General features: G+C 36.9%; 1 protein-coding gene across 1 annotated transcript in view; it reads left to right on the forward strand.

Annotated features, from left to right (window-relative positions):
* LRBA (LPS responsive beige-like anchor protein) overlaps window positions 1–22,279 on the forward strand; it is a 373,544-nt gene that overhangs the window by 274,152 nt on the left and 77,113 nt on the right. The window contains exon 48 of the mRNA XM_017744109.1: window positions 7,296–7,448. Within this exon, the coding sequence (XP_017599598.1) occupies window positions 7,296–7,448 (153 nt within the window). The remainder of the gene's footprint in view (window positions 1–7,295; window positions 7,449–22,279) is intronic.

Raw genomic sequence — 22,279 nt, forward strand, 5'->3', positions numbered from 1 at the left:
CTTAGCTGGAAGCACTGTATGTTACAGGGAGGACTAACATGAGCTGGCTTTGGAAAGAACTCTTGCTGGCTGGTATCACTTCAGCAGAGAAAGCTGAAGCAGATGTGTGGTCACAACCAGTCTGTGTCAATATCCTGAGAAAGCCTTGGATTGATGATCAAAGCATGAAACCAATGCTCCTCTGTAGAATAACCTTTGCTTGAACTTTGCAAATTTTGATTTCAAGAGGTGATATGTTGCATAAAATTCAATTTCCTAGTTTTCCCTATCCATTTATTTGAGCAATGCAAATTAAAAATCCTTTGGAAGTCTGCTGGTGTCTCACTACCACTCTGTAATCAGCTCAGGACTGGTGCCTTTAAATGATTAACCATGTGTTTTTAGGTTAAATCTTCTGCACTAAAGAATACTGAATGAATTTCAATTCTGTGAGAGTATCACTTGGTACTTTTAAAGTACTATATAAGCATAACCATTAACTCAATTACTTCTTAATTTACATTATTGGCACAAGCAATCCTGGTTAGTTTTGTTAATACCACAGAAAAAGCAAACCTGGATAGCCTGGCAGTATTTGCTTGTACTTGTTCAGAAGCAGTTGTTCCTTCTGGTTTGGCAGCTAACCTGTTGCAACACATTTATTTCTCATTGTGTTTACGACAGCATAGTTGTAACCCATGTTGCTCTTTTCATTTATGTTTCCTTTTTCCACTGTAGTAGTTTGCTGATTGTTTTTGGATTTTGTGGGGTTTTTTTGTTGTTAGTACAACATATACAGATTTCAAGATCATCTGAAATCCTCTTGCTGTCCTCCAAACAGCTGTGTTGCCTTCTTAGTGTCATCTGGAATTTTACTTCTGCACCTTCTGCACCAGGCTGTTAGTGAGATTATTGACTGGTGTTAAGAGCAGGGCAGACTCCATTACCATGTCCTCCCAGTCTGACAGTGAACTATTGATAACTGCTCTTGGAATATGGATTTCCAGCTTGGCTACTCCCACATTATTGTAGCCCAATCTCATCTCTATTCCTCTGGTTTGCTTATAGGAATGTCATAAGAGACTGTGGCAGCCTCAGAGGTCTTTCTCAAAAGTGAAGAAACACCTTGCTGCTTTTTCTTTCACCATCCACTACTGCAGCTTCTTTTTGGAAAGAAAATTAGATTGGTTTAATGTAATCGATTTTTTAAACAATTTTTAACTAAGCTACAGTCACTAGTATGGTGTTATGTACAGTTCTTCATGTCTTTTCCTCTGCTGCTTTGTGTTTGTTTTTTTTTCATGTGCTTTGGGTTGCTTTTGGTGAATTTGATTAGTTTTGTTCAAAAAGAGATGCTAGGAGACCATAATATTAAAGAAAACATCAATAAACTCCAATTACACTGTTTTAGATTGTTCCATCATAAAATGGACACTAATTTGTGAAATCTTGTGGTATGACACAAGTCAGTGACAGCTACTGTAAGGCTGGGGGGGATGGTACTGAGTAGCTGAATTCGTATCTCATACAGGTGTGTCTGGCCAATTATGATCCTCATAGTGTAAAACAGCTGAATTTTAGGTACAGAAATGCTGTTTTGGCAAGTTAACTATATTGTAAAGCTCATTAGCATCACATAATTTTAGACAGTTTTTCTTTAAATCAAGCTTCATATTTAAAGCCTCAGAAGTTATAGAATTAAAGTTGCTGTCAAACTGGCAACATGACCTTTGTATAGGAAAAATTTCATGTCATAGTAGTCACAAAAAGAGCAATGACCAGCAAAATTCAGAAGCAAGTACCTAGAAATTCAGATTTTTAACCATAAACTCCATGTCTGGAGTAGTAAAACTTTTAAAATATTTAGGATGCATATCTTTGGTTTTCATGGAAGATTTGGTTCTATGTAAAACTGTGCTAAGATCCATAACTGGAAAATACTTGTCTGAGTTTTAAAAAAAATGAAAATATTTTCTAAATTCGGTAAGACCCGTGCATGGCAGTCTGTGGGAATTGCAGTAGCTCAAAATGCAGACATCTGGGTGTGTGGAACAGAAGATTCCATCTGGGTGTGATGGAACAGAAGGTTCCATCTAATACCTGTGATCTGCTTCTTTTATAGCCAGCCATGATTGTGTTGAAAATGAAGCAAATAGTTTTAATATCTGCTCTGAACTCCTTGTGTAGATGTTTAAGTAACAAATTTGGAGTTAGTTATGGACAAGTTTGCTGAAGTCCAAAGGAGAAGGAATGTAGTTATACATGCAACTTTCTCCTCTTTCTCTGTCAAATTAACCTGAATTACCTAGTGTATAAATATGGTCAATAAATACCATAGAATACTTTTATTTAGATTCTAAGGAAAAAATAAAATAATTATATATATATATATACATACATATATAAATAGAGGAAGTAACAGGATTTAGAGTACCTTAAAGATGCAGGTTTTTATCCAATGAGATATTGACTCCATAAAATCAATTTATTGATCAATAATGAATCAACTCTTGATTGTGGTTATCATATCTTTCATTAATCTACTAAACAAATATCTGGAGTTTTTATAATTCTCTTTGCTTAATTGTTGAATTACTGATGATTTTAATGTTTTTCTCAAACTAGGAAATGTTTGAAGTATAATCACTTAGAACTTTAACAGAGTGGTTAAACATTGACAAAATTAATTTCGTCATTAATTACCTTTAAAATCTTAATGGAAACCTGCCAAAGTATTTTTCTTACAAGTTGGCAGAGTTTCAGGCAGGGTCTTGAGATAATTTCTTAGTTGACAATTTATTCGTGAGAAATAGCACACATGTAGCAGATGGAGGGAAACTCATGGGTACTTAAAAATTATACTTCCGAACAGTCTTGAAAATAATTTCATTGAAGTGTGATGAAAAAATGAGATTTGAGTTAATTTAATATCTTAGTATATATTTCTTGAATGCTATTTAAGTCCCCTAACAGAAGAAATAAAGTGTGGCAATTTTAATAAAAGTCTAGGCTTCTAATATGCATTTTCATTATTCTGTTTGACAGGTTATATATAGGCTTAATATTGTTTAATATGATTGTGAAATAATTTAGTTTGAAAATTTGGTATCTTATAAATGTTTTCATATGATTAGGGATGTGTCATTGTTTCTAGACACCTTTGGAGATCATATAGCTCTGCTTCAAAATGCATCAGTTATTTTCTAAACAAAAGAAAAAGTAACATTTCATTGCATTAATGAAGTATCTTATATTAATTTTTTTGTGCATGGTGGCATATATGAAAATAAATTACCACTGTTAAACTGACATTCTGCTGATATTGCATGTTTGTAAAAAAATATTTGCAGTGAATTTTCCTTAGGAATCATTGTTTCCCTGTGTTACAGGGCAACTTTTGCTGGAGAAAAATTGTACTGTACTTATATGCAGAATTGTGTAAATGTTTTGATAAGAATCCTGATATGGCAGGTTGTTTTTTTTCTTTTAAGTTAATACTGTGTGTTAGATTCATGTTGATACTGACTGTGAGCTCCTGCATCAGTTGAAATGAAAAGCATGACACAAGGACTGACGTCCTGCTTATCATGAGGACGTCTTGTCTCTGCGTTGTAGAAATGGTGAATTCCAACAGATAAATTTCAGAAAGTAATTTTCAAACACAATAGTCCTAAAGCAAGAGCTTCAACAAATCATAGAGATGTTTTGGGGTTTTTTTCTGTGAAATTTAAACAAAAGACATGTGGGTAAGTGTTACCATTTCTGTGCATGTGCTGAGTGTGGAAAATTTCAGAAGGAACAGTAGAGTTAGAAAAAGTATGGAGGCAACCAAAATTTTAATTTGGAAGGGAAGACCTCCAGAGGGAACAAATCTAAATTGACTAGAATGCTTTAGCTTGCAAAAAGAGACCCCTGAGGAACAATGTGATGATAATACAGGTCTGTAGTACCCGGAAGGGTGCATAAAAGAGCAAATAAGGATCTAACATTTACTGGGTTTCACAAAATGGGCATTAGGACCATCCACTGAAACTGTCAGGGAGCAGTTTTAGAGCAGCCAGAGGAAGACCTGTGTAGACAAAACTACAGTGTGGAACCCATGCTTAATGATTTTACAAATCAGAAGCACGGATTAAGTCAAAACCATTTAGCTGTCAGAAGCTGGCAGAATATCCATGGAAGGGCTGTGTTTGCCCTGTGTTACTCCAGTCCTTGTCACTCTTCCCAGTGAGATATTAAAGAATTCTTCATTCTGGCCTCTTATGTCTGGTCCTGCATCTTCATGTGATGTTTGTTTGGAAACATTTAGTAACTCTCTCCTCCTGCCATTTAAAACAGGCAAAAAGTACATTCACTGATTTTTTTAACGTTCTTGTGTGTCCAGGAAGTTCTGTCATTTTTGGAGTTGCACGTATGAGTCAGCATCTGCTGTCTTAGTGCCAATCAGTGCATGTGATGTGAAGATTGTAAGAAAAAAAGAAGACCCCACAAATAGAGTTGAGAAGGACTGTTAAGGACTGCAGTTACCAAATACATGAAGAATATTGGTTAACTTGATAAACATTAATATTTTGTGATCAGGTTGTTCTGCTGGTTTTAGGAAAAACTGTTTTCCTTTAACTGTTGCTGTCATTTTCACCTGTATAAAGCCACTGAAAATGGGTTTTAAATACAGCTAATTTCCAATGGCCATGTGCATCTGTTTGCATTCTTTTTCTGTGGGTAAATGCTAGCACATGGCCAAGAGAAAAAAAATCACATAATAAAGAAGCTCCTTTTGTATAAATGTGTTCTAATGGTGACAGTGAAAAACTTTCTGAAAACTCATTTCTGGAGTAATGAAAAGCTTTATGAAAAGTTTCTAATAGTCAAACTAGTAGAAATTCCTGATAATTTTGAAGTTTCCAGCATATTGTTTCTCTGTAACCTAATGAAAACAATATGTTCTAGAAAGCCAAATGTTTTCTGATCTTGAAAGAAACTAATGAATAGCTGTACAGATATATATTTAAGGAAGAAATAAAAGCATGGGTAACATATGTAATGAGCTTGTATTTTAAGTGTTCAGAACCAGGGTATGGTTTCATATTTGTGGTTTAATAGCCCAGTGTCTCTGCTTTTCCTTTGCTGGTTTCTGTGATGATAAAAACTATAGCAACCTTAGTGTTACTTTATGTTTTGCAAACTTTATTTTTTACAGCGTTTATCCTTGCTACATTCTTGTTCTTTCACCTACCCAATGAAATAGTTTCAGATCTCTTTTCTGTCAACTCCTTGTCAAGCATTTGGTACAGAAGCACGTTTTTACCCTGCCTAGTTAATTAAGGGGACTGTAAACAAAAAGATGTACAATTCAAAGGCAAGCAGTGTTTCACACAAGGATGGAGGTGATAATAGCTTAATTCCTGCCTGATCTTTCCTGTCTTTGCCCTGGCTACTCTGGCCTGACCTTGTCCACAATCTGATGACCTTCTTATTGCACTCAGCCATTTGGAAAGCTGCTCATGTCATAGCTGGCCCTGAGGGGCTATCGAGGAGACCACTGAGCCACTGACCCATGTCAAGACTGCATTTCAGGTCTGCTCTGCTGAGCTTCTGGTGTGGCTGCATCCTCCACCCACTGTAGGCAAAGCCACTGGGGCAGTCTGATTTTTTTTCCTTTCTTCTCAAGTGGCCTGCAGCTTGCACTTGCTGTATGGAAGACCAATTTTACACCACTCATTTGCTATGAAATACACTTCCTGAAGCAATTACCTGTATTGATCCTTTCTTTACAAAGGAAGTAAATTCTCTAATTTAGTGGCTCAATTTTTCTAAATCCATCAAATTGCCAGGTTTATTGGGTGTATTTAAGTCTCAACATCAAGTTCCACAAAAAAAAAAAAACAAACAAAAAACCCAAACAACCAACCTACCTTTAAAATCCAGGGCAGAGATATGTCTGTTATGTCTTTAGGGGTTTTTTCTATTAAGTGTTATACCTGGACTTCGCAGATATTTTTATAAAAGTGTGTACATAAGGTTCTAATCCCATTAACTTAGATAAATTTATGTATTACCTACTATGTATTTTATAAAATGCATGACAATGCATGAAGTTGCAGGTTTGTTTGCAAAACAAGGGAACTATCCACTTATCCAGGAGAAAATCCTTATGGTTTCGAGCCTAATTTTCCTACTTAGCACACTGTGTTCAATTCAGCACTATAATGTATCATTTTCTGCTTAGTAAAATGTTTGTTTAGCCATTGTTCTTAGTTTTTCTGAGATTACTTAAAAGCAACAATTCCTGTGCTGTATGGCCTTACATATTTTTCCTCAGCCATGGTAGCTGTGCCAGGAGAGGTGCCAGAGCAGGCCAGCCAGGGAGGTTTTAATGCTGAGTTCCAGTCCTGTTCAGCACCGGCCTGGAGAGCACACTTGTTTAGAGCAGTGATGATCCTGACAAGGAATTTCATGCAGACCTTTTAACCATGTGAAATCTCTTCCTTTTTTTCTCTTGTGTGTAAAATTTTGTGTGGTTCTTCTCTGTATTTTATAGACTGGACACATAATTGAGTTTAGTGACCTTTACACAAAAGAAAAGTATTGACCCATTTAATCGTTGTGGGTTTTTTTTTTTTGTTTTGGTTTGGTTTGGGTTTGTTTTTTTGTTGTTGTTGGTTTTGGTTTTTTTTTTATGGAACATGTGGCATAACTCCAGGTATTTTAGAATTCACCAAAAAAAATATTTCTAGGCATTGAACAATCTTAGATAATAGCTTAAACATTAAGTCCTTAGAGCCTTTACATTAGAGAGAATAAGAATATAACTGGGTTTCACAGCTTTGTAATTAATGTCCGTGGTGCTAGTTTTACGCCAACTGTAGACTGCCATTTGTGCATTAGCACTTTAAAATGTATATTGTATTAAAATGTGAAAGAATCCGTTTTCCACAACTTTTTAACATCATTGATTGTACCTTTCCACTAAATGCTATCTGTACCATGTGATATTCATTACTTTGGTTTTGTAGGTTTCTCTGTGCATAATATGCAACCAAAAATAGTGTTCTGATGTTTTTGTTTTATAGCCTGTTGTGTCTCAGTTCTTTGTCATGTTAAAAGCATGCTAAGGATTCATCATATCTACAGGCCTAAATTTTAGAAAGTGCAGAAGGGGGATTTCTCCCTTTTAGGGAAGGAGGGGGATGTGTGCAGGAGGATTTTGTGTATTCTCTTGCTTAATTCCATTCTAATAATTACTTTTTTTAATGTGACACAGTGCATCCTTTGACAGAATTTATAACACGGCATTGTTTTTCATTTATCTACAGGAATTGATTCCTGAGTTTTATTACCTCCCAGAGATATTTGTCAACAGCAACAATTACAATCTGGGAGTGATGGATGATGGAACAGTGGTGTCTGATGTTGAACTTCCACCGTGGGCCAAAACCCCAGAAGAATTTGTTCGCATAAACAGGCTGGTAAGATGGCTCTCTTCTATTGTCCAGTCACTTCTGTCTTGCAAGATTCTTCTGAAATAATTTGGATCTTTGCCTGCAATATATATTTATGATTTACATAGGACTATGTCTGAAATTATCTAAAGATACAGATTTACAAATGTAGGAGAAGAAAGGAATATAGTATTGCTCATTTTTTAGAGATGCTCAAAAAAGTTTGAGTGTGGTCTAAATATGCAGGAGATCTTACCCTATTTCTATGTCAGCTCTTGTGGGTCTGAAGAGCTAATAAAATCATCACTTTACAGAAGGCTTGAAAAAGCTTGTTAATCATAAAAATATTTGTCACTCTGATGACTTAAATGTGATTTTGAGGTTTCTTAATTTTAGTGTTTGTTTAACTCCAAGGATCAGGGAATGCCTCAGAAAAGAAGGCTGCATTTTAAATATTCTGTCATCTTTTCCACTTCTTCCATCAAACTGATATTTTTCAGAGTCCTTTTTAGAAGAAAATAAAACTAAATTCTTCTTTGCCTGCTTCATTCCCCAAACCTGTATTACTGTTCTCTTCCCTGTTTTGGAAAAATGCAGTTGGTAGCACTGCCTGTCTTCACGGTGCCCTCTGGGCAGTGCAATGAATTACAGAATAACCCTTACACTGTCATTGATGGTGTTTTAGCACATTCTCAAAATCTATGTTAGGCTCTTCTCAAAATGAAACAATTCTGCATTGGTGACATTCTGAAATAAATAACAGAAGCTTTTCTTAGCGAACCTTGAAAAATGAGGCTGCACTTTTCATGTGGTATCCAACTAACTGGGAAATACCGAATTAAGGCACGGAAACTTTCAAACACCTTTCAGATACCAGGCTTATCAGGATAACATCCTGGTATTCCTAAGTTAGGAAACGAGAATTGAAAAAGTTCTGTTGTTGGTGGCACGTCAGACTTCATAACATTGCATCAGAAGAAACCTGTGGTTCAGAAGTTAATTAGGAGGCTTTACACTGCAGTTACACTGATGACATGATACTGTGGTTTTCAGAAATGCTGTGTGGCCTGGATTTCTTCAGGCAGTTGTAGATGCACCATAATAATCACGAAGAATGTTAGGTGGATTTTGCGTTTTCCTTCATCCATATGTATGTGGAAATTTTATTTAAATGAGATATGAAATACAGTAGCATTTAGCAGGACTACTTGGCAAACCATATTGAAACACAGCTTTTGATCTCACAGTTGGGGTGATAGGGGATAGGTAAGGGAGGTAGCCTGACACCTCTGTGAGCTTGGCATATGCTGGTGCTTCAGGATAACCTGGGAAATGCAAAGCTGTGTTCTTGAGCACTTGTCAGAGGCAGATGGTGGCCTTGATCTCTCATGACTCTGGTATTTTGGTTTTTGCATTAAAATATAATTTTATTCTGTTAATTACAGATCTGGCTTTCCCCACTTTGAAGTTATTCTCAATTTCCCACTTCCTCCTTTTCTAAGATGTTAGCTCTTAATTTTCTTTGCCTAATTTTGAGCCTTGGGCCAGGTTTTTCTCACCCTCACCTCTCTGTAAGCTCTGACCTACCATTCCCTCATTCTTCCTTCATTTCCCAATTTGCTACTCCTGTCTGCCTTTCTTGTAGCTCGTTTGAAATCTCTCACTTGTGCAAAATGAATTTTTACAGTTTTCAAGTATTAGTTGGACAGAAAAAAATTGATTTTTTTTTTAAGGCTTAAGCTAATTACAAAAGTAAGAAATAATTTATCAAGTGCTGGTATTAAAGTGTGCCAGACATCATCCAAATGATGTCCAGTGTTACCAAAAGGGTAGGACCTACAACTGTAGGTCCCTGATACTGTTTCTGTAATTCAGATACCAAGTTTTGGTCGGTCTGGTAGCGTTAAATTTAAACCTCTGTGCCAATGAATTACATTAACTGCTTCTGTGTGACGTGGTTAAACTTATCTTGGTGGTGGTGGGCCTTGCTGGTGTGGATGATGCCCTCTGTAATCTGCCATTTTTGCAGTGGGATAACAGTAAGAAAATGACATGCAAATATTAAATTGCTTTTCCTTGTTAATACTTGGTGGATTGGATACCATCAGCATCAAATCAGCATAGTTTCATTTTTAAGTAGAACAGGTATGTTTAGGAAGAATGCTTAAAGCTCGGATCCTCACTAATATGATCAAGAAAAGCTTGCTACAATGTGGCATGGGCTGATGTGTTCAGCTAATGTTTTCCTTGCTGCCTCCTAAATAGCAATTACAGTATTCCAAGTGCTCATTTTGTAAGCTATGACACACAGATTTTTTTTCCCTTTGCATTTGAGTTTACCTCTGTAAGTCCCCAGATCTTATACAACGATTGGAGCTCATGAAATGCATACTGCTTTGATCTGTGACCTTTTTGTGGTGCTAATCGGGTTCCTGATATCATTATACCTTGCTCATTAATCATATTTCCTGCAGCCCGTCAGGCAGCCAGACAGCCCAAGCCCCTGTTTGCAGCCTCGTGTTGGCAGGTTTCTGCTTTTCCAGATTATTACAGTGTGATACTTTGGCTTCTCATAACCAGACCCACATCAAGCTGTGTGCTACAATTAAAGTCAGATGGTCCTCAGGTTGAACAGGGATATTCTGTTGCAGCTGTCTGTCTTTCTGGAACAGAGCAGCACGGGGAACAGATGATATGTAGGACAGTGCATAATAACAGCTTGTGCTGTACTGGGTCAATAGCAGGGGTTCAGAGCATTAATTGACAGGCTGATAGCTGATTTAAAAGTGATTTCCAACCTATTTTTAATTCTATAAAGTGTGTGTTTTAATTGAAGTAGGTTGTTGCATTTCCTCTGTGTTTGCTCTGAGACAAAAAGCAGAATGGTGTATAATTAAAACTGGATTTTGATTGATGGAATGTCATCATCAGCTAAATGGTAGCATCAGGATGTCATTCTAAGCAATACAAAGAGCTCCAAAGAGTACCTATTGCCTCTGCATATAGCTGGTACTTTGTATCAGTCTGTGATAGTACAATATTTTATAATTGTACAGATCAGTGGGGGGTAGGGTAATTTTCTCTGAGACAGCCCAGATTTTGATGGAAAAGTGACTGTGTTTTTACCATTCTGAAACCCTATGATATACCTCTAAAGCTCAGGCGTACTATGTTTAGTGCCATGAAATAACTGCTAAGACATCTGAAAATACATTTCAGTTAACGCTGGTGCAGTTAACAATAATTGTATTATTGTCTAAATCCATCATTTTATAAATATGTGTGTAACAAGAATTATAATATTAGCTTAATAAGAGTAAAAAACCCACAGACTTTTAAACAAGATAAAATTGTAATTCCTCCCCCCAACAAACCAGGAAAATCCCAAATGCAACATGCTGTTGCATCCTTACTTTACTGTTTCCTGTCTTTAGGCCTTTAGTATGTGAGCAAAGGGGAGGATGCTAACTTCATCTGATGCCATAATAAAAAAAAATGCCAAACAACTTTTGGTTCTCCCATGCTTCTGAGAGACCTACAGGAAATAGGAATGGGAAGTAAACTTGGGAGACTATAAAGAGATAGATGGTCAGATGTGGTTTGGATACAGAAGTCCTAAATAAAACCCACAGCAGTAGTTGTCAGATACAGAAATAGACACAACCTTTAAAACTTAGATTTTTGTGACATCTTTTCTTGGCTTCAGAGTCTTAGTTATGTTAGGTGCTCTCCTTTAGAACAGTTTTCTTTTTTAGAAATTTAATTTCATGTGTTAGGGATAATTACCCCATTCAAGCTGATAGAAATTTTAAATGCCCTTCATATCATGCATGAAAAGTTAGACATTGACAAAGACCAGGTAAAACCCAGGGAAAGGCCCTATGTTTCCCACTGATAGTTAAGAATAGCTAAAAATCCCAATAAGGAAGTTCTGTTCTGAATAGTAGAGTAATCTATTCTGTCCTGTCATTGAAAGTTGGATGTCTGAATTGGTAAGAATTAATTCAGAACTATTAATCAACAGATAATAACTAAATTTCACACGGCTTTGATGAGCCTCAGCTTTTTGAGAATTAGATTGCTTCAATGATAATGAAGTCGTTGAGGTCTGTCAAGACAGCTTTTCACAATATATCTCAATTTAAGTATTTTAGTGCTTTATTGCAGCGTTAGTCCTTTCATGATTGGGGATTTATCCGTTTCGTTCAATGCTGGGGAAAATGCAAGACAAATTAGAAAAGTGATGAGATTACTGTGCTGGACTAAAAGTTTCGAAATCCAGTTTTCAAATAATTGAAAATGTAGTGATTGGAAGCTGGGATGCTTTCTGAAACAAATGAAATGCTTAAATACATAAAGATGCTATACACAAAGTAACCATGGCATGAAAAGTAAAATGGAGAGGAAGGGTAGGCCAGTCATTTTCCCTAATACAAATTTTAGTGGAGCACAATGAATCAGTGTTAAGAACCATCTAAGGTAAGAAAAATCTACAGTGAGAATTAGAGGATCATTATCAGTCGCTATGGGGCGTTACTTTTTAGCACAGGCACCTCCACCTTACACCAGGCTACACTGAAAAAGCAACATTCCCTGCCGACTAACACAGCAATGCTCAGGACTGCAGGTTTTGTGAGTTGGATGAAAAAACATCCAACTCACAAAACATTATGCTACTTTCAGACTCTTAAAACTATTGCTATTAGTCAAATAGAGATACTGAGTTAAAGCCTGTAACTTGGAATGTACTGGACTTTTTTGTTATCTTTTTTGTGTAATCTCTCTGTGATATTTTTCCTGGTTCCACAGCTGTGTATTTGCAAATGTGTCACAGCAAATCATATCATAATGTGATATGAACTGTGTGAATTAAGGCTCACAAGTGCAGGTTACTAGTGAGAGATTGCTGGATTATTAGGTGTATATACCTGATAACAGCTCATTCAGTATGTTAAAAACATTGGAGAGAAGGAAAAAAGGTAAAATGTAAACCAGGCTTAACCAGCAACATCAGAGTTGTTACGTGTGCAGCACCTACTTTGAAATTCTGGTCTTAGTGGGATTGGATATGGTGTTAAAAGACTGGAATGCAGATTGACCTGTGTACACTGAGTGATGAAGGTGCTTCCAGCAATCCGAGTTGACGTGGGATGTTTACAGAATTTGAGAATTTCTATGCCAGTTCTTTCAGACTCTTAACTTCGTGAAATACACTGAACTGTTACTTCCATTTCTGTTTCTGATATTTGGTGATTTCTTGTGGCTTTTTTTTGAAGATTATAATCTATATACAAAACAAGATTTATACAGTATCCTCTGAATGGAGGATGTCTATTAACTCTACAAGTATTATAATTTTTAGCAAAAATCACTTCCATAAATTATTATAGAAAAAATAGGTTTAAAAGTAATCTGTAACTTCACTTTTCCTGACAAATACTTTTATTTCTATGCTATAAATGTGTGTAATGCAATTAAAATGTCTATTTGTTTAAACATAAACTATTGCCAGTGAATCTTAAAGCACCATGCTACATCCATTTTATGTTTTTTCAAGATGTGACTATGAAAAAAGGTTTGTACAGGAAGGTTCCTTATATCAGGCAAAATAAACATTTCCATCCAGAGAAATCTCAGAAATGTAACAGTCTGATTCCAGCCAGGTATAGTATTCTTCAGCAAAGTTGGGTGTGGAAGGTCCAGTCTGCTGTCATACTGGATTTCATAAAAGGATGATATTGTTTAATGCTTTTTTTTTGCCCTCTAATCTATGGAAACAAGGCAGTGCTGGGAAGTACAGGGGCTCCACTGTGTAGGCACTTAGCAGGCAGAGGAGCACAGGTGGTCTCTTAAACAGCTAAGGAAATGTAGGCTGGTGTGTGAATGAAGCAGCAGGATTCCTCCTTTCCTCGAGAAGCGCTTCCATGACTGCAGTGGGCAGTTCTAGTGATTGTCCCTTTTAGTTTTACCATGTGGAATACCAGCACTGGCTTAAAGCTGTTTGCTTTTGCATTTGAGCTAAGTGGAGCATTGGTAAATCTGTGTTCCTGCACCACTCAGGGTCATCTCCTGCCAGCTCAGCACACATATGACAATTTCATCGTCTGTGTTTGTGCAGGATTTTTTTCACTTTTATAATTACTACCTAAAAGTTAGAACCTTTGTTGTCTTTCACACAGAAACATTTGTATTCAGGCTAGAATAAAAAAAACCTGGCTAATTGCAACCAGTCTTTGGATTTAATTAGATCATGTACAGATCTGATTATTAACATAGAATGGGAGGGGAGTGACGCTTTTGTTACCCATTCTGAAGTACCTTATTCAGATTTCATATGGAGATAAGTGTAGAAGAACGTTAACAATGCCAGCATAACCACACACAGGTGAAATTGGTGCAGGTGAAAACCTAGGCAGTGGGTATTCTGGAGGGAAAATAAAAAAATCGTTCAATACAAGACATTTTTAAAAAGCAGAGAGGAAATATTTCTAATGGAATGTGATGTATGGCCTATTAGAAAAGATTCTGAAAATCTGGGAATAAAAAATGTAGACTAATTTTTCTGTGTGTACAGTTGACTCTGCATGTATAAGAATAACTTATTTTTATTGAAGTGCCATCTAAGAATTATGGCCAGAAATTCATGTTTATTTAAATCCCATTCTGTTGGAATATTGGCTTTATTAATTTTCAGGTATGAATTTTTATTGATTTAATTTGTAAAGGAGACTACTGTATAGAGTCAAATATATTCAATAATATGAAGGAAGTAATGAAAAGTGAACCCAAGCCATAGTTTTGAATAGAAGGTAAGAACGCTGAAAGCATTCAGTTTGGTTTTCGTAATACAGCAAAATAGGCTAATACTGGGAGATGGGATTTGCATAATATGTATGATGGAATACACTGGAGAGATGCATCTGTAGGACAAAGTTAATACATAGTAAAATATATGTGCTGATGTAGAGAAACTGGGTTTTTGCCTTTTCAGTGAAAACAGTAATCTAGGTAGTGGGTCATCATTTGCTAATCAAAAGCATTGATCTATTTTCTGTCCAATGCAGCTTTGTAAAAAGGAAGAGAAAGCAGAGTTTTTGAAGTCTGTTCTTTCCATAACAATTCCTTCTTTACATCTTGTTTGCAATTCCTACCATCTCTTTAAACTCTGTGCAAGTTACTGTATAGAAATTACAACCAAACTCTGGACTTCGAGAATGTAAACAGTGTAAAATTATTAAAAGAAAAGTCCACACATGCTTGCATTTCAATAATTTCTGGAAGTGGGATAGATGCCAGTTTTCCTGAATGAAGAAAAATTAATGGAATCATAGACAATCTGTTTGTCTTTGCTACTGTGGAAAAACAACAGTTAAAGAAGCTGGTATCAAAATTTTAGTTCAAAAAACACATTATAGTGTTCAAAAAATTCAAGGTATTAAATAATTCTAGCCTAATTCATCTTTAGAAAAAAATCGCATAATGTGATAACATTCTAAAAAATAGTTAAAATAATTTCTAATCATTAGGACACTACACTTTTATCTGTAATGTGTATTTCCTAGTGAAGTCTGAAACTAAACAAGGTGAGCAGGAGTAAAACTAAAAAGTACAAGTATTTTAAATGAGAGCAAAATTAAACAAGAAGAAATTAAATAGTAAGGAAAGACTGGATACATGTATAAGAGTCAAAAAGAAACAAAGCCTAGACTAAAACTATGGACATTAAAGAAAGTAATGGGAGGTGGAGATTTACCATAGCAAGGATAAATATTAAAACATTGAGAAGAATGTTGTGCAGTGGGGAAAGATTATAAAACGTTGAATAATTACACAGTTTGAGTAGATACAGTTATTAAAAAAAAAGAAAACTAAGGAAGGTAAATTTGCTTTTATCCAAAAAAAGTTGATTGGAAGCAATCTCGACAATTAAATTTGCTTTCAGCTCTTTTGTTGTTTGATGTTGTAGAACTGGTATTTGAAAGCGAGTCCGTGAGGACATTAAAGTTATTACTGTGTGAAATGAAGTGGGAAACAATTGTGCTGGAGCCACTGCCCCATTTAACAGGTGTTCACTAAATCTGTCTGTCTTCTCTTTGTCTGTTCTGTGTGTGCTGTGCCTGGGCACTTCCTGTGTACGGGGTTCTGAGGGATACTGCTGAAAACGTAGTAAGGATTTTTAAAACCATGGAAAAATTGCATCACAAGCTCAGTAGTGTAAGGGAGGAAAAAAAGTGTGAAAGAGATGGCAGTTTCCTACTCCATTCACTGAAACTTACAGTCTGTGATTGGAAGATGCCTTGCAAAGAAATATCCAAGTTGTTCCTCTTGTAAGGAGGTCAGGACCTGCATACAATGAATGCAAGTACTGGTGAGAGACCCGGTAGGCTATGGTGTTGTTTGGTTTGTTTTTGTGTCTGTTTATGGATCATATGTGAAAATATGCTGCTAAACTTGAATTTGGTGGGTAGTTCAAAATAAAGTATTGATAATAGAGTCAGTGTAGAGAAGATTCCATCCTAAGTGTTGGAAAAGAAAGTGAGATTTTGGTAGTATTTGCATACATGGAGCTGTGGTTTTCAGCTGAAGAAGGGGAGGGGCTGAGGAAACCTGGCCATCTGTGCCCTACATGGAAGGATACAAAAAGAGTCAGCTGAGGCTTTGCTTTCAGTGCTTTTCCCTGGCAAGACTCCACTCCTGGGATGAGGAACAGTAATGTTGCTAAAACCATCTGGGGTACAGAGAAAGCTTATGACAATGATATGGATGTAGGAGGAACTCTTGTATGAGGAAAGAGTTTCTCATTCCTAGAAGACAGGAGATAAGAGAGAGCATAAGGAAACCTTACAATATGTAGGTGTGTAGCTGAGAAGATGCATCAGGAAATGACATTCTTTATTTCGTAACATAAGGACATAAAAGTTGCTCATGAAGTGATAAATTTAATTTTGCTACAGGGTAGTATTTTCCCAAAAATGTATAATTAATCTCAGGAACTTAAGAACAGTACTCAGAAATCAGAGAGGGATGGTTATACAAATAAAAAGGTATTTCATTTGTTACGTGGTACAAAACATGTAATGTGAAATACAAGAGCCTAACATTCAGCGGTTAAGACAAGCTCTAGAGAAATATATGACAGAAATAGTACTCACCTCTTCTTGCTCTAATAAATAGAAGTATCTTTTTCTTAACCTTATCAAATTAATGTTGTTTTAGTCATTAGAACAGACCTTCAGGCTTTATAGAAAGAAAAACCTGAAGACACGGTTCTAACGCTTACAGGATGTAACTAAGGAAAGCTCCCCACCTCTTCTTCCTATCCCTCACAAATTTCTCCAACTGTCTCTTTGTTCAGGAACAGATGTTTGTGAAGCTGTACTTCAAACTGAAACTCCATGAAAAAGCCTTATTTCTAACAAAAGTTATTATTTTAGGGGCCTGATTTACAATTTCTCTCTCCCACTGGTGGCACAGGCACAGATAATGGTGTAGTCAGCTGCATTGCAGTGAAAGTACAAACATTTTGGAGTGGAAACCTCTGAAACTGTTTGCTCATTCGAAGTTATCTCATTAAGCAGCAGCGAGCAGTGTGGGCTTGTGGAGCTAGCCAAGCTCTAGTTAGCCCCGTTCCAGGTCCCAGTTTAGTGATAGCAGCTCCGTGCTCTGCAGGGAGTATCGTGCTGCTGCCTGAGGAAGGGCAGTGTCAGGCGGCTCCCGGCGATTATGCGCCTTTGCAAAAGCAGTGGGTGGAAACTGATGGAAAAGGTTGCTGCACCCCAGCCCATCTGCTCAGCATCAGCCTCCTGCTAGATGGTCCCTCACATCTGCCAGTTGTTATCCTTTAATTGGAAGTTCAGGTGTAGCCCTTTTGGTTTAAGGAGAGGCCAAACTATAGCCCATCAGTCGAGAAAAGAGAATGTACTCGGCAAAAATAATGCAGGTTTTTGGCAATCCAGGTCATGCTCACCTGAGTCATAGATGTACTGGGCACTCGGTTCCTTTGGTCAGGTGTTTGGTCCACCCTTAAATGATAAAGGACTGTGACTTCTTTTTCCAGTTTCTCTTTTTGAAAGAATTCAAGCAACCCCAGATCTCTTGGGTTGTAATTTTTATTCTCAGTCTTTATTAGTTAAAAGGCTGCTCGTGCTAGCTCCAAAGTCCCCTTTAAGTAAATACTTGCTGATCTGTTGATCTATGTTAGTAACATTTGTGAGGTACAGAGTCAACTACAGAACCAAATCCAATAAAGGGCCAGTTTTAATTTCCTTATTTCATTCTCAAATAGCCACAAATACTCTATACTCTGCATTTTAAACCAATACAATTGTTCTGCTTTTGAAGCATGAAGTAAAGGACCATTAGTAAAAACATCAGAGCTGGAGTTTCCCATGCTTGTGCTCACCTGATCCTTTCCAGGTTCATTTAAGTACTTAAAGAATGTTTTAGCGGCCTATCTTGGTTCAGTTTGGCTGAAACATGTTAGGGAGCTCTCATTTCCAGGGATCTGTAGAAGATCTGAGGAATAGTATTTTGGAAGGGGGGAACTTTAATGAGCACCAGAGAGCAGGTATACCTTCCATTTATGTAGCTGCTTTGTAGGAGGAGAGTGGAGGGTATATCTATGGAAAGATAATGTCTAGGCAACTCAGAGAAGGCTCTAGAACCAGATAGCCTGGATTATTTCTCTTTGGGAGAAATTTTCTTTATCTTAAACACTAAAGTTACAAAATAAATCTCCAATACAAAAATTATATGAAATCTCAGCATTTTTCTTTCATTCTGAAATCTTATTCCCTATTTGGGTTTTATTTAGGTAGATTAGTATTGTTAACAAAAAGCAACAGCTTGTAAAGCCGCAATAGCGATATTGATAATAACAAAAGTATAACTGGCATTCACATAGGTCATAAGCAAAATTCTGCACTGATGAAGTGACATACTATATGCTCTTGTGAGGTCCCTTGTGTTGGTCCTTCCCCAAATGGAAAGGGTTTTCTAAGGCACAGTTTAAAAAGAAGTGTTGGATGTGATCCAAGTTAGTTGCTAGTGAGAGTTGAACTGGACTCATACAAACATGAAAGGTTCAGCAGCATGCAAGTAGTTTAGAGGAAGTTGATTTAAAATATTAGGAAACTCAAGTGGGTTTAGTTTTGCAATCTGTAGAATGAAAATAATGCTGGAAGCTTCATTTATAATGTTTATTTTTAATTAATAAACCCCCCAAAATTCTCCATTGTTTAAAGGAAAAAAACCCCACGCACCAAAACAAAACTTGTGTAATTGTTTTGGGGATGTTCCAAACCACATACTAGAATAAAATAGTTCAAAGTGTCCTGTTTCTAAAAATCTCTGAAAAATAATATTACAAATGTATAGCAGAAGAGTCCTTAAGGGCAGTGAAGCCTCCTAATTGTTACTGACATTATCTCTTGCCATCTGCTTTCTGAGGCAGAATAAGAACTTTGTAATGAGGATTAGGAGTGGAGGACGGTGAAAGCATGCTCCAGGAGCTGCTGGAGTGTTCTCTGCTTTCATAATAAATCACAGGGTAGCTTTTTTAACAACAGGCTTTTCATAGTACAATTTGCCTAAACGAATATAAATGACCTAAAAATTAAAATTTGCTGCATAATCTCATAGGACTTTGATTTGTAGTCAATTACTTCTTAAGTCTTTCTCTAAGATGCTAAAAGCACATGAAGCAGCCTTTACTGCATGGATTTGGACGTCTGCACTGTCAATATCCTCCCTTCAGACTGCTGCAAGCCCATCATGCAGGCACACCCTTGGGCTGTGCGTACACCAGAATTAAGCTATGAGTAAAAGCCATTCCAAAGCTGCATACAAACTTAGCTCTCATCCATTTTAAGCCCAGTTTTGCTGTCAGTGTGGACAGATCCAAGCTCTTTGCAGGTTTTTGGCAGATTGTGTTCCTTTCTGGCCTTACTCTTGTTTATTGAACTGTGCCCCAGTTGCAGTTCAATAAACAAGAATAAGTTTGTAAGAGAGTTAGGTTTATTATTTTGGGTTTGGATGTGTCTCTCCCAAATATGGAGGAAAGTTCCTTCTGTATTGTTGTAACCACGGGTGACCACTTAATGAGAAATTTTGCTTTGTGCTGAGATTCCTCTCATGGGACATGTCATCTAACCTGATAATGACCCATTTATAGTCCCTTGTACCCAAGGTGTAAGTAGTGTGTTGGCTTGTGTTGTTTTTGCTACCATTTTGATACTGTGGCTATGTAGGAGACTGACATGAGCTGGGCTGTGCCCTCGAAATGAATAAATTCTGTGTACTCAGCATCGGTTTTGTTTCTGGCTACATCAGCACAGTTGCATTAGCTCAGTTTTATTTCCAGTGCTTTAAATCCTGCTGATTTGGATTTGTTTTATGCACCCTTGTCCTGCAGCATATATAAACATTATCCTATGTGTAGTTGGGCTGGTGATGGGCAGGCATGCTCGGGGATCAGATAAAACCGCCTGGCAGGCTGGGTCTCGCCAGATGGCCATCTCTGTTATATGTCAGTTTTGTCACTTCCCTAACAAGAGCAAGTCCCAGTGCAGGAGGAAGGTAAGGAATGTATTCCATTGGTATTCCCTGAAGTGAGCCACAGGGTTTCCTAGAGATGGATGCTTCTTTCTTAATCACACGTCTCTGACTGAAAGATTTCCCTTTTTCCTGCTCCTTTCATCATGAGGTTTAGGATGTAACAAGAAGTGAAAGAGTAAGGAAGGAGAAAAACCTGACTGAAGTACTTCTGAAAATTTATGTTTGTCATGGACAGTTGTAGACTGCAATGAAATGTCACATATTGGGGTTTTCCAGTCCAAAGATCGCTTTCTGCAAAGAGGCTGAAGAGGGTAGTGGCACATGAATAGTGGCAGAGGAGCTTGCTGACAGAAAGCTGTGATACAGGCAGAGAAGCAGAGAATTTCACAAGAAATTAATGAGAAACTACACACAGGAATCAGTAGATATGGCCAGATATGTTCAGTTTTCCTGAGGGGTTTTTTTTTTTTTTTGTGTGGTACTATCTGTAAATACAAAAATGACAGAGATACGGGTGGATTGATAAATGGAGACAGCTTTACTGTCTCCAGTGGTTGCATGGAGATCCTAATTCAGGAACCTAACATGAAATACATATGATATCTTCCTGAAATGTTAGGTTCATGTACTAGGTATGAAGTTTGTAGTGAGCTTTAGTGACAGCTAAAAGATTAACACAACTTAGGTCTCCACAAAGGACTCATTCCTGAAGTAGCTTCTTCTAAAAAAAAAAGTGCAAATTTTTTTTGGTAACAATTATGTATGGGAAATGCAGGTGCTGCTATTACTTTTAACAAGTAGATTTTGGACATAAACATTCAGATGGCAAAAAAAGCTGGAATTTTATTCTCAGTAAAAACCTTCGTGTAACCTTACAAAGAGAATGGCTTGCAGCCTCTTACATGTTCTATATGTTGTGAAAACACTAAGAGTAATAAGCATAATCTTTCATATTTTAAAAGCTAAAGCCACCCTGCCAAAATGTAGAACTTAATTTGTGGGTCCCATGTGGTGTGATTATACTAGAAATACCTTCTGATTGCATTTACTACTAAGATGAATGCTGCTTCTGTTTTCATTGTCCTTTAAAGTTCTATTTTGGGTTTAAAATGTTAGAATCTGTGAAATCAAAATTCTTATTTTCAGGAGATAGTTGTATTTCTGTATTATCCTAGTGTAAAATCATAGTGGTCTTCTTTAACAGAAAAGGTGACTGAAAGACATGAAATTTTTAATACGGTATTTGAGAACAGAACTGCCCCTTTCACTTATCTGATCACTTCATGCATGTTAGCTTTCCATCTTTCAAGCAGCGGGGTGTAAGCGAATTTCAGGAATTTTTAATGTTCTTGGAGAAGGCTGTACATTTGTGACCCAAGGATTAGTAGATAGAGGGTAATACCTCTTAATTTGGGGTCATGAATGCTTGGCGGTCATGTGCTGACCTTACATGTCTGAATTCACATCCTTCAGTTGTTTGCTTTGGTAGCTGAAGGGACTTCCCACAAAGGCAGCAATAGGAAAACATTAGGAAAGTGTATTTTGGTTGTGAATTCTCTCAGAACTGTGGTCCTACGCTACTTAGTGTTTTGTGTTTTTTAATGAGATTGGAAACCAACTGCAGATGGCATAGAGACATGTTCATACACTATGTCATACAATAAAGGGGTTTTTTTTCCCTCTCTTTGGAATAAGTTCATGGACTTCTAGTACTTGAAAAACGAAATGAAGCTATACCTGTATCCTGTGAATATTTTCCCTTAAGCATATGCCTCAACACATTATGTCTGACTAAATGATCACATGCTGTTGTTTTATGCTGACTTTATTCTGTCTAGAAGATGGACAGATCATTAAATTAATCGTTTAATGCATTGCTCTGTTCCTTCTCCATACTGCTACATTTAAATAGCTTCAAACTCTATTTATTGCAGGCTGTTTGAGCTCTCTTCTGAAAAAAACCTCCTACATGGCCTTTTCTTTGATATTCGCCCAGTAGTATCTAAATCATTCACAGACATTACTAAGTTACCTTTACATGACCTCCATGTGATGAGGCAAATGTATTATTTCTGTTTTATAAATGCAGAGGAGACAAAAGATGCTTGCCTATCATCCCTGCTGACTATGAGTGTCTATTTTGAAAGTATTAGGAGGTGACATTTTTCAGAGTATTAAGCATTCTGCAGATTCTGAAAGAAAAGACAAAATGTTGATTTTAGTTTGGGTCAGTTCTCATTTGCTTTGCCATTCAGCCCAGCAGACAGTTGTGTTTGTATAACTGGGTGTCAAGAGGGAGAGTC

Source organism: Corvus brachyrhynchos, unplaced genomic scaffold (genome assembly GCF_000691975.1).
Source record: "Corvus brachyrhynchos isolate BGI_N302 unplaced genomic scaffold, ASM69197v1 scaffold229, whole genome shotgun sequence".
Lineage (NCBI taxonomy): Eukaryota > Metazoa > Chordata > Aves > Passeriformes > Corvidae > Corvus > Corvus brachyrhynchos.